This window comes from Lepisosteus platostomus, chromosome 9, assembly GCF_059453375.1.
Source record: "Lepisosteus platostomus isolate fLepPlt1 chromosome 9, fLepPlt1.hap1, whole genome shotgun sequence".
Lineage (NCBI taxonomy): Eukaryota > Metazoa > Chordata > Actinopteri > Semionotiformes > Lepisosteidae > Lepisosteus > Lepisosteus platostomus.
Genome location: NC_142619.1, coordinates 37,609,656 through 37,628,790, shown reverse-complemented (window position 1 = coordinate 37,628,790; position 19,135 = coordinate 37,609,656). Strand labels below are relative to the sequence as shown.

Sequence of the window (19,135 nt, the reverse complement as noted above, 5' to 3'; positions counted from 1 at the left end):
GAAGACAATGTGATAGCTGATCAGGCACCAGTTATCTGATAAATGGCAGTTATAAAATACAGATTTTCACGTATGCAGATCCTTAATGGCAAGAACCATATTTCAGAACAAGGTGGCTACAAACAAGCCTAAAATGTTATTGTCAATTTGTTTTGAAGTTAAATGACATATTTGGTCCCAGTTTCCTACATACCATTACAGAGCTCTGCTGCTCATCTGTAGAGTGGAAGCAGGTAAAATCTTCTGCTCTGTTCTTTGCAGAACTGGGTATAACACCCACTCAGCAGAGAAAACAACCTTGAAAGGCTTCAAAAGAATGCACTTTTTATATGTTGTATACAGTGCATTTAATAGAGGCAACGCATTATAGGAAAACCTTCAACTGTCATGCTCTTAAAAGAACATGAATCTACAAAAAGTACAACTGGAGCTCTGAACCATGATAAGTCAGAATGTGGCATGCAGTGCAAGCTGTTTGTATCATAAATAGTTTAACTTACTGTATGGTTGCACAGCTGTGATACTGATGAATACAGCAACTGTCACATTTCCAGAATACATATGTGATGAACGTTTTGTATCTTGAGAAACTATTACCTCCTGCAAGGCAAGCTTTAAGACCAAATTAAATCAACCAAATTGATATGTCTAAACGTCTATGCTTTGCATCATTTCTTGAATTATCCAGAACTCATAACATTTCATTTTTGCATCTACATTTAATTTAAGGCAGCACTTAGGATCGTTCAAGTGAGAGTCCAAATGAAATTTATTTCTGTACCGTGCAGTGGAGTCCTGTTATTAACACATTGTGCGTTTCAGGCAGAAGACCAACACAGTAACTGCTAGTTCAGTAGAAAAAAACAAAAACAGTAGAAAAAAACAATTTTCTTGAGTATGGGTTTGTGTTATCATGTAAAAGGCTAGCAAATCAATGGATTGTATTGTATTAATTGTATGTGACATGTCCAGTCATGCAGAAGAAACAGGCTGGAAGACAAACCAGTAGCTGACAGCTTGGAGAAATGGAAATACTTCTTGTTTTCCTCACGTGGGAGAGTATGTGTCACATTTGAAAGGTGGCCTTAGGTCACAAGGTTTTTTTCAGACCTGGAGTCCTCTGCTTCATCATTTAAATTGTGATATTTTTTCTTTATTGCTCAGTTGTAGCTCTTATAAATTTGATTTAATTTAGTGGTGTGACTATTAAATCATCATTTAGATCAGCTTGATGGTTCTCGCTTAGTTTTTTCTTCAATCCTTCATGGCCTGTTGGGCCTGGCAAGTCCCGCCAGTAGAAACTCTGAATGCGGGCTCCTGGTCCGGCGGGACTGCAGACTCACGTCAGAAGAGGGGACTGCAGAATCGAGGTGAACACCGCCCAGAGTTTGCCTCTGAAAGAGCCAGATGTGAGTTGTGTGCTAATAAAAAAAAGTCTAGGCCACATTCGAGGTGTGTTCACTGCAGTCTTCCTTTGCCTGAATGAAAAAAAAACAAACTGCTCTTTTGAGTTTCACCACACATACAGAATATAACATGTTTTTTTTATTTGAACTCTTGAGTCATTGTATTAAAAAGGTAAAAATGATATTTTTAATTTTCTAATAAAACAGTTGTATGTTCTGTATCTTGTTGGTTTGTTGACATGAGTATTTTATGAATCGGAATATTCGATACAGGTGCTCAAAGTCCTGTTGGGATGTCTCAGTCCCGCTACTTGTAAATATTGCTGAACAACAGGGAAAACTATTTTGAGATTTTTTTACACAAAGACTACAATTCTACCAATAAAGGATTAAAGCCAAAGTAGTATAATGGTTGGCAACAGTGGGAATTTTAAATGTTTTTGAATGTTTGTTTTATTCGGTACTGTAAAACATGTTGGCATTTGTTGCAAATTGTCCTACCAATTTTAAATGGTTTTTAATAGATTCCTTTTCATTGCACCAAAAAATAGACTACACAGACAACAATTCTTGTAAACTTTAAGTAGGTATTCTGCTTAGCATTGCTAAACAAAGCCAATTACAGATGCTTTAACTACAGTATGCAGATACTCAGTGAGTGAGACTATAATTTGATTATGTTCTGAAGGTCCATCAAGTAGAGTATTGTGTAGATTAGAAGATGCATATCCTTCCTGAAAAAGAACTCGGATTCAAGTCAGGTGATCATTTTTGTCATGATAGGGTCTTACTGTCAGCTCCTAAAAACTGGGTTTATGTTGACTCATACCTTAAACATGTATAGATTTTAGTTGTATTTATTTTCACAGTATCTTATATTTCCTTTATTGTTTTTCATGCACATGGCTGAAAAAGAGGATATGAAATTAACAAAGTCGTGGTCTCACATGCTTCATGGGCTGTAATATCTTTTCCAGGGAAGATCATTTCAGGCTAAATGGGGGAATTTTTCGTTGCTGTTGCTTTCTTAGGCTTCTTTAGCTGTGTAGATATGTTAAATTGCTTTTAAAAGGCCAGTGTAATGAAGGGTGATCAATGCTAGTTGTTAAGGAACTTTATACTCACAAAAGTAAGGTGACAAACCATAAAAGTTAAATTTAGAAACTTAAGTTTTTTTTTGCTCTCTCTTATGTAGAATCTAATCTAGCTCCTGTAAGGTTAGCAACCTCTGAGACACTTACGAATTCAGTTTCTATGCAGCTACAATTTAACACAACATTTCAGATGTCAGAATTTTAAGTAGAAAAAGAATTGTACTTACAAATTAAATAGAAGTAATTAAGAGTTGATCCTGTTCCCTTCAGCAAAATATATTGTATAATCAGAATATGATTTCAGTGAATTTTATTAGATGTGTCAAGTGAAGTAGGATCAGTTGCGGAACTGAGTATTATACATGCAAAAGGGGCACTCTCAGGATATTAGGACAAGGCTTTTGTACTTAATACTTTTCAGACCTTTTCTTTTGCCTTTTTTCTTTTCCACCTATTACTTGATTTGTGTAGTAGATGAACCCAGAAGACAATAGAGCTCTTGTATTTTTAATTGGCACTGAAAATGTCTCCATGTGTGTTTGTGTAGCAGTTTTTTTGCCAGGTGTTACTAAGTGTGTGAGTTTTGTCTGGCTTGTCACTTTGCATGTCCAGTCTGTTTAGGTTTGCTTTGTTAACACTTGTTAAAGCTGAATGTTGTGTTTTGTCCGGAAAAGGTGCGTCATTTTATTTCTGCAGAGGTCTCATTCCCAATAAATAAAATAAAGCCTGGCAGAATTGTCTTTTGTAAGAATACCAGGCTTGCTTCCCCAGTGGGTCTTCCATGGTCACCCATTACTTGATGAAGTTGTTTTTTAGCACTTTTATGCTTGGCTTGGAATAAATTTGGCTTTTTCAGTTTTGATTAGTATTTAAGTGAGAGGCAAGGAAAAGGTTTATTAAATGACGCTTTACACAGTCTGATATCTTAAGAGGTATTGAAGAGAGAAAAAGCTTGAACTTTCTAAACTTATTGATTTAGATATTCTAAGGAAAACAGTCCTTTAAAAAGCATTTTTAAACTCCAGTAAGAGAGCTTTTCTGAAGCTGTAGTGGGGAAAACAGCTGCCAAGGACACTCTCGGTTCAGAGTGAGTTCCAAGTTAATGACATTTATATGAATATTACATTTACTGTTAGAACATCTTTTTTTGCTTTATTGCTTGCCACAGAAAGTTTATATATTTGTTGAGATGTTGTCTAATGTTGAGATGTGGCCTGTTTCATTAGGAATTAGGCTAGGAAACAATGATTCCAGTTATGCACTGTTCATTTTTTTAAAGGAGAAATGGTTTTTGATACTGTGTACTGTTGACTTCACTTTGCACAGGTTTCATTTACAAAAATCTCAGTCCACTGTCCATGCTTTCTGTTGAGAGCAGCAAATAATTTCGGACGTACAATTTTAAGTTGTCACTTTTATTTATTTTACTGTAACGGCTTTGCTGCTACATTGCATATTTTAATGTGATGTAAGTGCTCAAGTTTGGAAATGTGGAAGATGAATAAATTTAGAAAGGGTTTATATGTTTGCAATACCTGTTTCTGGACGTTGTGTGTAGACGGGGAATGTGACCCTGTGACACCTCCTGTCCGCTCCGGTCATTCTGGACTATCGAGCTCTCTGGTTCTCCAGATCTGACTGCTTCTTTGCCTTGCTCATGTCTCCCTTTTTGGGGTTTCCTGTGTCTCTCCAGTGGGGGACTTCGATAAGATCTGGCGGGAGCATTGTGAGGATGAGGAGACACTCTGCGAGTACGCGGTGGCCATGAAGAACCTCGCCGACAACCACTGGGCCAAGAGCAGTGAGGGCGAGGGACGCATCGAGTGGTGCCGGAGGTACGACATTTCTGCGAAATACTCTCCCGACCGCGAGGCAGATTCTGTTTTTCAGACTGAGAAGTGCAGTCTTTTAGTACAGAAAATATTTAGTAGTTTTAGAGCTTTTTAGGGAAATCAGATTGACCCCCACTTTAATTTCCATCTGTACTAAAGCCTTAGTTGGAAGTTGACGGTGTTAGCAGTAAATAACTTTGATATCCAAAATGGCATTTTACTTCTTCACTAAGGAAGATTCAGGAATTGCATTAAACATTCTAGACCCTAACTGAAGATTGCAGGTTAGAGAGGCCAGAGTTGTGGATTTTTCACTAGTGTGTACAATAGTGGATTTTAAATGAAACTGGAGTTTTTTTTTCTTTTTTGGCTTTGGAGAATAGCTATGAATATTTTCTTTCTTATTCTTAAATCCCTTGTATCGTGCAGATCCTACTGAAAGGATTTAGCACGCTGAGAACCTTTTAAGTGTATGAGTAGGAGAAGGATTTAGCAAGGCTACTGAGAAGACTGCAGTAAATAAATAAGAACATTCATTCCTTAAACAGATTTTTTTTCCCTGCTCCTATAAAGAAAAGGCTTAAAAACAGATCAACATTTCATAGATTTCATTAGCTTGCTAGGTCATTTCTCTTCATAAATGAAGCAGTTAAACATTTTCCTAAAATTAAGTTATTTCTTATGTTTTAGGTGAAGTATTAACTGTAGTTCATTTTGTACTTTTTCCCTTTTCCTTACATTTTTTACCATAAAATTATACTGATCCTAACAGTACACTTATCGCTCTGTTTATGCATGCATGATGTTAAACATTAAAGTGTATGAATTCTGGATATTGATTAAATGTTCTTTGTTGTCATTTTGAATAATTGATCGTTAATGACTGCAATATACTCAAATGACTCTCACTGTTGCTTAAGTATTGAATCTTTTCATTAAGTGCAAGAGCCTGGGGTGCTCTTGTGATGTGGCAGTTTCACCTGTTGAACAGTACTTGATGAAAATTAAGGAGATACAGAAAGGAACTAATAAGCTCCACTTATCAAGAAAGCTTTGCCTTCATGCTGATGTTGGGTGCTAGACTAATTCAGGGCACTGTCAATCACCGTCTGGTTGTTCACAGCAAGCAGTTTCTGACTTGGCAAGACACTGCGGTACAACAGTCCATCAATGACATGTCACGATCTGGCATAGTGTGATGCGCTGGGCAGGAATGTCTAGTCACTACTGAACTCTACTTGTAGTGATTGATGGCAACCTGAGTACACAGTGCTTCATTGATCAAGTCCTGGGCCCTTACTTGCTGCTTTGCCCACGGGCTCATCCTGATATGACAGCATTCCGGCAGGACACTGCGAGATCTCATGCTGCTTGTTCAACTACTTTTCTGAGATATGAAAATATGATGGTATTGCTGTGACTAAGCAGACCTGAGCCTCGTTGAACATTGATGAGCTAAGATGACATGTGGTGTAGGGCTCAGAGACAAGTGAGCAGGGATGTGGTTGTCCGGGCTTTATGAGAGGAATGGGACAGAATCGCACATGACCACGTCTGCAATCTGGCGCATTGCATGCATCGCGGATGTACGGTTTGTCTTGCTTTTAGTGGTGGCCACACGCCTGCCAAGTGTATAGTAGGTTTCTATTGAGTAATCAACACTGTTGATGACAGATGTTAATCGGCATAATGAATGAATTTACCTGTGTTTTTCAATATAATGTTATAGAATACAGCATGCTATGAAAAATAGTCATTTTTTGTATACTGTAAATGCAACAAATTCATAGTTATTAAAAAAAAACTGTTTCTGTTAAGGCTCAGTATGATTTCACCTCTTATATAACATTGTGGGACTCTTCATCTGCTTTGTGGGATATAAGCAAATCATGGACTGTTTCCAGTGATTTTATATATATAAATATACAATCTTAATATATACTGTACAATGTATTACCTTTGTAAGAGAACACAAGGATGATTTTTTTGTCTTTCTTTCTCGTATGATGTACTTTTTCATGTTGCATAACACAAACTACAAACAACCAGAGACGGTTTCATCAGTAGATTTGATCTGGGTCACAGTGGCCCTTTTGTTATTAATGGAATTTTTGGCCCAGTATCACTAGTGACATTGAGGCAACATGTGCTTATAGTTAAGCAATAGATAAAACCAGTCAGGAGCTCTGCAGAAGACTGAGATTTCTCTCTTGCATTTTGTTTTTACAGTAAATGTTTATTTCTTCACTAACTGCAAACTCAGAGTTGGTCAAAACATAGCCTTAATACAGGAAATAGATTTTTCATAGTCACAAGTAGCTTATCTGCCCTTGAAGTTAAAATGTATCCTTCAGTTATCCTTAGGATAGAATTTACATAATGTGATGTATTACTGTCATACTATGTTAGATCCCAGGTTTTTCATGTCAGAAGTTCAGTAAACTAAAATATCACCACCTCTCCAAACAAACATTTTGAGTATGGGTGAATACCAATCATTTAAACAAAATTGAGTAATTTGCTTTTAACATGGTGGAGATGTTACTAGCACTTTGTACAGTGAGACAATCAGTGTTGATACACTCATTACCGTTTTGTACCAATTAAAAAATAATGAGAAAGTGCTTCTCATGTGATCACTAATTTGCATAATTCAGATGTTTATACAGTATGTTAGTTATTTCACAATCAATCTTGAAAGAGCAAAGAGTAAAGAGCAAGAAGGAGGCTCACACAACATTTTGAAATGTTGAATAAACTTTTTTTTAAACAGTGGTTGAAGCCTCTTGATCACCACACAAACCCATGTAGACATGCTATGGTAAAGCCTCTTTTTGAACATGTTCTCTAGAATAAATATCCAATTACTAAAGTGAATGTTTTCTAATATTTTCTATGCTTTCCATACCATCTCTTTCTGAAGAGCAATAGCAAATTATGGTTTACCAGGATAAAGTAAATAGTATTTAATTTGTAATTAAATGTAGTGTAACATGTCATATTAATTACAACTCACTTTTCCCTACTTATTTGTAATTTTTATCATTGCATAAATATGGACCATAATAAGTGCATTGTTTTTTTAAGCTTATAGTAAGCTCCCGAGTTGTTATTTTTACTTTCAGGAAATATACAAGGAATATTGAAGCCAAACAGCATAGAAACTCTAGATAGCCTTTATATCAATAGCATTTTAATCTTGAGAAGCTGATTAACGCAAATAACTCTGTAATAACTACAATGAATGTGTGGATAATTAGAGACAGTTGAAATGATTAAAAGTCAGATTACAAAGCAAGACATTTATGGTAATGGTTATTCTACAGCTTCATCTTCTGTAAAGGAGATTTTAGAGATGCAAACAGAGACATGCTCTTCAATATGGAGTAGCCTATTTTGAAAATACTAGTAAGTGGCAGTTTGACTTATGTGGTGCCTTTGATCCAGTATATACAGCTCCTAGTGCAGTTGTATTTTTTTCAATTTACCTAGATTGTTTAATTGTAGGCTGGGATAAAAATCCCACACTATCACAGGCAAACTCATTCAGACAACAGCAAATATAATATTGTGAGTCCCCTCTGTATTACAACTGTTTTATATAGCTTGAAGGATCATGCCTTTTAGATCCATAGAGTGAGAGAAAGAAAGATACTATGTAGATCTTCATCCTTGTTGTGCTATAATATGACTGAGTTACTTTTGACACCTAAGATGTAAGTCATGGTTTCTTTCTCACTTCACTTTAGACATCCATCATAATCTTGATTATTGAAAGAAAGAAGAACCATGGTTCCATGAACAGTGATCTGCAAAAGGATTTGATAGTTTATGGTTAATCTGTAGTAGTGTAATTAACACAATGATATATCTTTAATCATTAAAGACTTTTAATCACTTTCTCCAAATTATGTAGTGTGTGTAAACGCCTATATTTTAGTTTTTTTTAATTATTTAAAATGCTAAACTGCATGTTTTTTTAGGCAAAATACGTAATTGTTTATGTTGAAATAAGTATTCATCAGTCATCAGATCTCTTGTGCAAGACATGGAAAATTAACCATAAGTCACATGCAAGTGTAAATTAGGTTACTGGAACAATGACTTATGAGACATGAAATAGGTCCAGGAATGAGTGATCAGTGTCATCTGTGCTCCAATTACAAATAAAAACTATACAATTCACAGTACAATCAAGAGATGTACCTGCCTTGTTTCTCAGTTATCCGTTTTTGAGTTTTAATAAGTAAACCACAGTGTCGAAGAACATCACATGATTTTAAAGCCCTAAATGTTAAACTTAAAATGTTTTGCTTACAACTACAATATGTTCATAAAGTTATCAGGAAAATGTTTTTGTAGCCAGCGCTTTAGTTTTTATTGAAAAATCATTACACAGATAAATGTATTATGCTGATTAACATTTGTCATCAGCAAATAGGTCTACTGTGAAAGTCACAAGCTAATAGCATAGGTGATCACAAGCATCACAAGAAAATAAAGGCTGCAAATGAGAGAGTAAATGAGTATCTTTTTCATTTTATAGATTAGTATCTAAGCAAGTAAACCATTTTGTCCAGCTATTTCTGAACCATCATGCTGGGATATCTGTTACAGATATCCACAGTTTTTGTGTAAAAAACAATCTTCAGCTGAAACAAATAACATTTGTGTGTCCAGTTATGTTTTCTTTGCTTCTCTTCCGAGTGTGAAATAGTACCCTTGATTGACCCATCTACATTGTCGTTTAGAACAAATCTCCTCTTGGCCCCGTTTGTTCTAGGATTAAAAGATTTTTCTCTCTTAACCTGTTTTTATGATAATCCTCTGAGATTAGGAATCATTCTTGTTGCATTCTCGTTTGAACTTTCTATTTCTATAAAATCTTTTTTGCTGTGCATTTATCAGAACTGAACACAATACTGCAGCACAGCACCTCCTGGAACCTCACTTTGATGCCCATCTTGCCGGAGTTCATCCTGTCATGAAGACTTTCTTGCAGAGTGACCCGGGTCATTGTGCTGCTCATGATGACTGCTCAAGCATCCATGACACCAGCCTTCTTGGCCTGTTTGCTAGACTTGAGCTCCATTGATCATTTGCAGGATGAACTGGGATGGAAAGTGGCATCTAGGGCTCATAGACCAGTTAACAGGCCCACGTTTGTAGTTTTGTAAGAGGAATGAGGCAGAATCCCACAAGACCACATCCGCAACCTGCTGCAAAGCATAAGTTGACCATTAACATCGTGTAATGCCGCAAGCTTGTGACCTTCACACTAAAAGTCCTGTTGATGACAATTGTTAATCAGCATAATAAACTTGCCAGTGTTGTATCTGCTAGAAAATGCAAAAATCAGTGTACCTGCTACAAAAAGTTTGTAACTTTTCCTGATGATTGTTGGGTAGTTTTATTTGTACAGAAAATTGACTTTTTATCATGTCATTTGCCAAACCGCTTTATACTATATAGTGTCATGGGAAGCCGGAGCCTACCCGGCAAAGAACAAGCGCAAGGCAGGGTACAGCCAGTCCATCGCAGGGCAAGTGCAAGCCAGTCATACATGGGGACAGTTTGGACTTATCTCTTATACTCTTATCGAGACATGCCCAGGGATCTTTAATGACCACTCACGAGTCAGGACCTCAGTTTAAGATCTCATCTGAAAGACGGCGCCCACTACAGTTTAGTGTCCCCGCCACTATACTGGGGCATTAGGACCCACACAGACCGCAGGGTGGATGCCCCCCACTGGTCCCACTAACACCACTTCCAGCAGCAACCAGTTTCCCAGGAGGTCTCACATCCAGGTACTGACCAGGCTCAACCCTGCTTAGCTTCAGTGGGCAGCCAGCAAGGTGATATGGATGCTGACTTTGACTGCTTGTATGTTTAGCCTATATTCAAAGATTAATATGGATGTATTGGGCCAAAAATGATTTTTTGCCCATGGCTGATAATGATCATAAACAATCAAACTGCTCTGGTTAGAGAACACATAGAGACATTTGTTTTTGTTAAATTTTACATTGTTAAAAAGCGTATTGTATGTGCTACAGATACGTTCTAAAGTTCTGTGTATGAAATCTGTGATATCACACATTTAACACAAGCTTTCCTTTTTGAATAAAAGCAATGAATGAACACTTATGGGTTTATAATGCTTAGATTTCTTTGCAGCTTTTGTTATGTTTCTGGAGACTCATATGCTGCGTTTCTCCTGACTGGCAAGATGAATCTCAAAATAGAAGTTGTCCCTTCTGGGCAAATCACCTAGATTAATCAAAAACGAACTTATCAAGCAGTGTTGCCAAGCGTGTGCTGGCTATTGTAACCGCTAGAAATGTCTGACAAGTTTTCTTAAAGAATAGGGGTGTGCATATTAGTAAACTGGCTGCTGCTGCTCTAGGTACTTCTACATTTTCAATGCAATTAGTGACGAAGTTTATTAGAAATAAGAGTACTGCAGCGGCTGCAGTTAAAATGTTTTTTATTTTTCCTTTCAAGATTGGTCATAATTTACTACAAAAGGAGCATAACCAACTGTAATGGAAATTGTGGAAAACATGGACTGAGCGGAAGTGTTTGTGCTGTTTATTTTGTATTCAGACATTTATTTATATCCTAGCAATTTTAAACTTGATGAGATGAGTCATAATTAGTGTGGGGACAAAAATGGTATTTTTACATTTCAATATTTGTCCTAGAGTAAGCCATTCATTTGGATATTAGTTTATAAAAGTGACTGAAAAACATTAGGTAATCTGTTACATATGTCACATATGTCATTTTGTGTGGACAGTAACATTTTGTTTCGGATTTAGATTACTTAGACGACACAATTATAGCTTTGCGAGTGCAGTGCTACAGTACTTATCTGAAAGTGGTGGAGAATTTCAGCCTGAACCTCAGTAAGACAAGCATATCTTTTGTTTACGTAGCATGAATATTTTGTGTCAGATATACTGTAGGTAAAAGTTATTTTGGTTATTGGTATATGTTTCTCAGTACTGCTTAATATCCCATGACATTTTACATTAAAGGCTGAAATAATGTAGAGACAAAGGCAATGGTAGTTTCCATTTTCGTGCAGGGTTACCCATTGCAGTTTTGTCTGCCTCTGCCTAAAGTATTTTACCAATTAAATTATGTTCATCTTTTTACATAGAGTTCTAATACCTAGCCTACATTTTCACAACAGCAGCTGCTATTGTGTATGTTTTTAACATGGATTCAGTACCTCAGCCAAGGGATGAACTGGAGTCATTGCAGCCATTCGAGAATGCTGTATTTGTGTCGGTGCAGTTATATACAATTTCCCCTTACTAGCAATCACACATTGCAAAGATCGTTTGCTGAACTTTTAATTTCCTGTCTTGACTTTTGAGTCCTGTGGTTTCCAAACCTTCCACTAAAGGAAAGTGGCATTGAATATATCTGCTGATCACTGTTCATTATAAACTCCTGCTGTTCTGCTTTTCAGTAGGGTATACTAATACTTAGAGGGGAGAAGAACCAAACCCGGTGAAGTCCATTTTCTGCTTGGTTAAGAATTTGATAATTTATTTGTTTACATTTAAACAAAAGTAAAATATCATTTGTTTGACTAATTGATGGTCCTTTGACTGGTTTGCAAATGAGTGCTGTGGGAGTGCCTGAAGAACTGTAATTCTAGGCAGGAAGGCTGAATGCATTGCATCCATTGTGGGGAAACAGCACACCCGTTTCTCATATCCAAAACAGTTATCTGCCTCAAGTGTACCACACATTTAATACTTTCAAATATTGTTTAAACCAGTAATCTGCACCAGTAATCTGTGGTGTACAGCACACTGGAACAACCCCTACAGCCCAGCTTTGTGAGAAAATCCACAAAATCCAGATCCTGAAAGAAAAGGTTCACCTTCTGGACACTGTAGAATGAATTTTTACTGTATGGTGTGCTTTGAAAAATATTTTTCAAAACTAAAGTTCACCATTTATGGAAATGGTGAAGGAATGAGATGCAAATTAAGAAAACCAAAATGGGATGCGATATGAAACCAGTGGAAATGGATGGCAACAGTTTAAACAGATTCTACTTGAAGCACACAAATACTTTATCCCAGAAGTAAACAAATCAAAAGCGGAATTCAAAATGGGGACTAAACTACTGATTTATACTGTGCTGTAAATTATCTGGATTATAATCTAAAGGATTATACTGTACTCTTTATATAATTCAACAGCCTAACATGGTAAAGTGTTTGTTTTTTCTAAAGGATAAGGTAAGTGTGTTTGATTTGTATGGCTAATACTCTAATATCATCAGACTGAATCGGTTCATAACGATACATGGTTTTATCTGAAAGCTAAAACCAAAACTTGGGGTAGAGAGTAATCAGGTGCAAATGATGGAGGACACCATTTAAAAAACTGACAAGGACTTTCTGCATCTCTGACAGTAGTCCTGGTATGCTGATGTGAATTTTTCTTTTGATATGTTGTTTTTATGCCTGTGATTTTATTGTGTGGTGTAGTATCTATGAAGGAGTAATGACCATGTTTTTAGTCTAATTTAGGTAAAGCTTAAACGTTTAATATTGTAATGCTAATAAAGGCTATTGGTCTGTTATCCATATCTGTAACGTATGTGCTTCTTTGTTCTTGTAGTGTTTGCCAGGAGTACTTTCTAGACGGTGGAATGAAGAAAATGTTGGAAAAGGATGAGAAAAGAGCTCGTCTTGCAATTGCTATGAGTGCTACACCTCTTAATGCACACTGGAACAGTGCACCACAGAAGTAAGTGCTCTTCACATGATTCCCCGCCTTTCACAATTAAAATAGCTTTTGTTTCTTATGCTGTTTATCATTGCGTAATTCAACCCATATATATTCATTGGCAGTAATAAAAGCCAGTATTAGCTCTTTAAAGTGTGGTCTAAATTAAGGGTCTTCAACCCTGGTTTTGGAGGGTCCAATCCGGCAGGTTTTGTAGGTCTCCATTAAATCATCCAGTTATACAGATCTGGGACACTTTCATTGTAAATAAGCAGGTGATTTGTTAAAATATGTAATTTATGAACCGTTTGGGCCTGAAGTCTTAAGTACTGTTCAGCCTTCTAGTTCTCAAGGATCTTTTTTTCATTTTTAATTGAACAGATTACTTGATTCAATCAAAGAGGACTTGCGGGTGTTCAGGTGTAAATACAAGATTAACCAGATTGTAGTTCCAGGACCAGGGCTGGAGATTTTATTGAAATTGAAAATTGAAATTCAATTGCTGAAAGAATTAATTAACATTTTTTTTATTCAAATAAAAAAACACAAATGTATTGTTTACCTGAACAACCTGTGAACTTTAAACATATGTAATGTTTCTTATTTTATGTAGTAGCTTATTTTTTTACTTTTGGATACCTAAAGTCAAAATTAATAAGGCTACGTTTAATGGACAGACTGGTTGTCTGCATTAGACTTAAATATTTAGAAATTCAACATCAACAAACAAAACCAGTTGAGCTGAGTCTTGGCAAGTACAGTTTGTCATAGAATGCAGACCTTGAGTGGGAAATACAGAAACATCAGTATTGAAATTAAGAAACATAGTGTGTATGCATGCCAGTAATGCTTTTGAGTTGTTTTTGCATATTTGTCTTCATCATTACATGATGCCACTCAGACGCTTTTGAGTTACAGTTTAATAATTACTTTCAGCATGCATTGGAACATTTCCTTTGAGTTACTCTTCTCGTCTTTGAAATATGATGACAAGATGTCATTTTTTTCAGATGGATTTATTCTGAGCCTCACTTATGATCTTCATGCACAAAGAAATCAAACAATTAAAGCATCACTGTATACAGAAGCTGTTTGATTATACTAATCATGGACTATAATTAGCCTCTGTGGCAGTGGACTGTGTTGATGCCTTTATGTATTAACTCTTTCAAACCAGCCTTAGTCATATGTAAAGTTGTGGAAATCCAAAAGCATGATTTACTTGTCTGCTTCACGCATACCAATAGCTAACACGTTTTAGAAACTCCTCTATAAATAGCATTGTTGAATTGAAAGTAACTGTCAGGTTTCTCACATTTGGTTTAGGACAAAATGACTTCGTTCATAGAAATATTTTGATCTTGGGTAACTTTTAAAGATTAAATTGGTTTTAAGCCAGAAACCTGTTCATTCAAAATGTTTTCTGAAATGAAACTGAGGGACCTTTCCAGGTGCCGAGTATACAAGCACAAGTACACATCTGTACTGTACATCAAGATGGACGGTTGTTGCTACAGTGCAGGCCCTTCCCCCAAGGCTAGTACAATACTGATTCCATTCCATATGTCTCTTCATTTTTGGTTTACTTTTTAACTTTTTCCTCTGCTTTTGCAAGAAGACAAGGTGTTAATCTTGGCTCATAATTAAAATCTTTCAGCTGCCTGTATTTGCAATTTTTATTGGTACATCAACTGTTATTCACTCAAGCAACCTGAATTGATTACCCTCATTTTTTGTAAATTTGCTCTGTATATTGTTAAATAACCAGTAGTTCTCCTTTGTTCAATTTGGAGGGGTTTTGAACTTGAATTAAGTCCATTGTGTAGAAATGGCTGGATCTGTAAATACATGGACAGATACACTCAGTTGTGTGAAGTGCAAAAGAGGATTTCTGTTCAAAGCCTTGAAGAAGTTTCACATAGACTGAAGTCTTTGAGGGCTGGTGATGCACAATCGCCTCAAAAGCCAAAAAATAAAAAGTCCTTTTTAACTGCTTCCGGGTGTTTAATTTGGCAGTAGGTTCAGACAGGATGGCAATTATTGTCTGAACTACATTCCCCAGAAAGCTGTGGGAATGACCAGTTGAAGGAAGACAATTGGTCATGTGCCATTTTAAAATGGGTAACAGGCTTCCTGCATTTGAATGGGATGTCTGGGAAAGAGGTCTGTTATGAGCTGCATCAGAGGGAGAGAGAGAAGGAAGTGTCCATCCTACAGACCGTTTGTGGAACTGTGATTTTGTGAAAGTTGTGTTTTGGGATTTTTGTGTAGGTATACACTTTGCTACCTGGCTATTTATAGAGAGGGACAAACACATGTAGCATTGTAGGTGGAGCTCAAAGATGATCTTGGGATTTTGATTTGTGTCTCGGAGTATATTAAACGTGTGTTGTACTGAATGACTAAAAAGCACACTTTTTTACCTTACGTCTTTGTATGGGTGTCCTGGGACGTTGGTTTCTCTTCAGATGATACTTTTTGCCTGTTGAAATATCACTACTACATCACCCCATCCCCTGGCATGCTACAGACATCAGTGTTCTCATCTTTGAGATGAAGTGTTCTCATCTTTCCTGAAGTCCTCCTAGTGAGCACCAGTTCTGATGTCCACCCACTCTTGGGTTTGAGCTCAAGCTCGGGTTGCTTGATATCTCCCAGAGGTAAGGTTAAGACCTCCAGAGTGATGTGTCTAACAGTCAGAACAGGATGAGTCCAGCAGAAATGCAGAGTTGGTGATTTCCCCCATAACACTGTTTTATCCTCATTGGTTGTATTGTCTTAATGCAAAATATGGTATATATGCCATAATTCCCTTTGCCATTTTAATTCCTATATTAAATTCTGTGCTTGATTTTTTAAATGGAATCTGTGCTTCCCTTTATAATGTAGTGATGTAGCGTAGAAATAAAGGAAAGTGATTTATTTTAATAACCACACAATAGTTTCAGTGCTTAAACATTTATTCCAGTATTCCAAATGATTGTTTTCTGATTTCTGTTTATGACAGATGTTACATTTTGTCACTATTGAGTGTATAGCTGTTATTGCAAATTTTTTTGTATCACTTCACTATTGATTTCAGTACCTGAGGGTCTTGTATCTCATAATTGCTCCTCTTGTGAACCACTACAGTTCAATTTCATGGCCTGCTGTTATACGTAAGGAAAAAGCAGACTAATATGAACCAATGATAGGTCATTTATATTGCACATCATACACTCTGATACGAAGGGACATCAAAATACAGTAAATGCTGCTATTATGAGAGAATGTGAAGTCCAGCCCTGATACAGTATTTGCAAATTTGCTGTGGCAAATTAAAAGGCTGAATTTTCTTACAATGTCCTGCCGTATTCAGTAGGTAAAGCATATTTTCTTTAGGGCTTAAAAAAGAGATGTTATATTTAGCTGCCCAGTAGTTATTAGCTGGAAGTAACGGGTACTTGGAATTGTGCCAGGTTTCTGTAGCGCACGCTATCCAGCATCGCATGAACAAACTGAGCTACATAGTGCATCAAGCTGGACGACTGCTTGAATCTCCTCATGCAGAATTCAAGGAAGAGATTCAAAATGACACTGCCAGAATATAAAGAAAAGCATTTAAGGTGGAACTGGGGCAGCTCAGTGTTTGGTTAACAACATTTTAAAACCTGGAACGGTGAAGGGCCTTTAATTTGCAAAAGCCCTCAAGAAACTCAGAAAACAGTACAGAAGAGTCCCTGATGTAGGCCTGCAGTGCAGACTAATGTCAGCTCGTACAGTACCTCCCTGTCAGTCACCCCCTGTCTGCCCCTGAGCTCGTGTAGTAACCTTAGAGTAACCAGTGCTTGTATTGACGGGAAACGGCTTTCCTTTTGTTGTAAGAAGCAAACTCTATTGTAAAATGAAGCATTTTCTTCTTGAAAGAAATACAAATAAATTGATCCCCTCATAAAAACACATTGAAGTATGAAAAAAATCTCATCCTTGCCCACTCTTCTCCAGAAGCATGAATCTTTCAAAGGGGCTCCCTGGGGCTTCTTATACTTTTACAGCTAGAATGCTGGGAATACCTACAGTATAAGTACACTTCTTTCAAATTGTATGTTTCATTGTGCAGTATTTCTCAGACACGAAGGGGTTTTTAATTCATATACTTATGAGGTTAGAAATTCAAGAGTAATTCACTCTTGTGGCTGCTTGGCGACATGGTTCACTCTGCTGCCTCACAGCTCTTGGGTTCTGACCCTTGTGTCAGGGTTGTAAGGTCTCCCCAGGTCTGTTAGAGGCCTTCTACCTGACCGATGGGGCGCAACAAAGTATTGGGTTTTGGGCTGGGTTCGGGTCAGTTTTTCCACATACAACTTCTGCTCGGGCCAGGTTCAGGTTTGTTTTCTAATAAGTGAAACCCATTTAATAAATTACTCATTTTGCGTGCTCACTCGCTCTTTCTCTCTCATACTGTATGTGTGTAACAGAGCCTACCTAGCTAACTGTTCGCAATGGATGAAACAAAAAGACAACGCGCAAACTTTGCTTATAGCATTAGCTTTTTTAGTAGGCTTATTACGGTTCCCCACTTTCAAAAGTATTACAGATTTAGAAAATACCAGTTTTTCTCAGCGCACAGCATTTTCAATCAACTGAAGCGGATAGCAGCCGAGCAAAGCATTGTTAAACCGCGTCTGTGAGAACCTGTCTCCGTGTGTGTGCATGCATGCCTAATCGCTCTGAGAGGAAAAGAGTGACCGATTTCAGGTTCGGGTTTCAAATTTGACAGTACCATTCGGGCTTGGTCGGGTCCCAAGGTCTCGGGTACAGGCCGGGTTCGGGCTTCAGTTTCATGCCTGTGCAGACCTTTACTCCCCATGTCTGTATGGGATTTCTCTAGGACCCACACTTTCCTTTCAGTCTAAAGACATCCTCTCCTGTATGAATGAGTCAGAGAATGCTTATGTACCTGTCCATTAATAATTGGATGTTCCCTGCCCTGACTCTCTAAGAGCAAAATATTTGATATAGGAGGAAAGGTGAATGGATTTTAATGTTGTTTAAATACTTTAATAGTTTTTTTAAAATTGAAGTCTTCCAGCAATAGTGAAAATCCATGTTCTTGCTGCTTCTGTCGACAGTAAAATATATACCAAATCAGTATCCATGTGTCAAAGTACTATTGTACCAGCTGTTCAGTTTAACTTTTAGGTGAATTCAACTTTTATCTCAAGGTCTTTTTCATTGAAACCTTTTACCTAGCAGTGACAAATTGTCTGTCCATAGGGGTTTAAGAACTGCTGTTTAGCGATGTGAGTCCCCTTGTGAATGTTAATACTATTGGTTTATGTATGCACTTGTGTATTCTAATGGTACTGATCCTTCTCTCCGGCTTCTTGTGTGTGCTGTCTCCAAGGACACCTCTGAAGCTATTATAGTTTCCTCTTAACTCTCCCTATATTTTTCTTTTAAATAACAGAAGTGTTGAAGTGCTAAATTTATGTATTTTCTAGTGGTATTGAAATTCTGAAGTAATAGTTTACATAAGTAACTAACTTATGCATAACTGCATTGGAGGTTTTCAGTCTCAAGAAGTCTGACTGTCACTCCATCATTGTACAGAAAAGCAGTCCATCAGTAAAGAATTGTAAAATTGTTTCTGTGACAATGTGTTAATCTTTTAATGAAATTTGCAGTGGGGAGTTGTTCAAGCATACATAGGCAAAATTAATATCAGATAGGTCAATTCTGGGTGGCATGGTGGTTAGTATTGGTTGTTATTATTATTATCATTATTATATTATTATTGCTGCCTCACAGCACTTGGGCCCTGGGTTTATCTCTGACCCAAGGTCTATGTGGAATTTGTAGGTTATCACTGTGTTCACGTGGGTGTCCTCCTACAGTCCAAACAAATACTGTACAGTAAGTTAGTTGGCTTCTGGGAAAATTGACCCTAGGTGTGAGTGTGTGCTTGTGTGTGTGTGCTCTGTGATGGACTGGTGTCCCACCAAGGATGTACTTTGCCTTGTGCCCATTGCTTGCCAGGGGTAGCCTTCAGCTTACCCACGAC

At 37.1% G+C, this 19,135-nt stretch overlaps 1 protein-coding gene across 1 annotated transcript in view; it reads left to right on the top strand.

Moving 5' to 3' along the window:
* Positions 1 to 19,135, top strand: part of samtor (S-adenosylmethionine sensor upstream of mTORC1) — a 70,360-nt gene that overhangs the window by 15,180 nt on the left and 36,045 nt on the right. The window contains exons 2-3 of the mRNA XM_088644874.1: positions 4,194 to 4,335; positions 12,985 to 13,113. Of these exons, the coding sequence (XP_088501000.1) occupies positions 4,194 to 4,335; positions 12,985 to 13,113 (271 nt within the window). The remainder of the gene's footprint in view (positions 1 to 4,193; positions 4,336 to 12,984; positions 13,114 to 19,135) is intronic.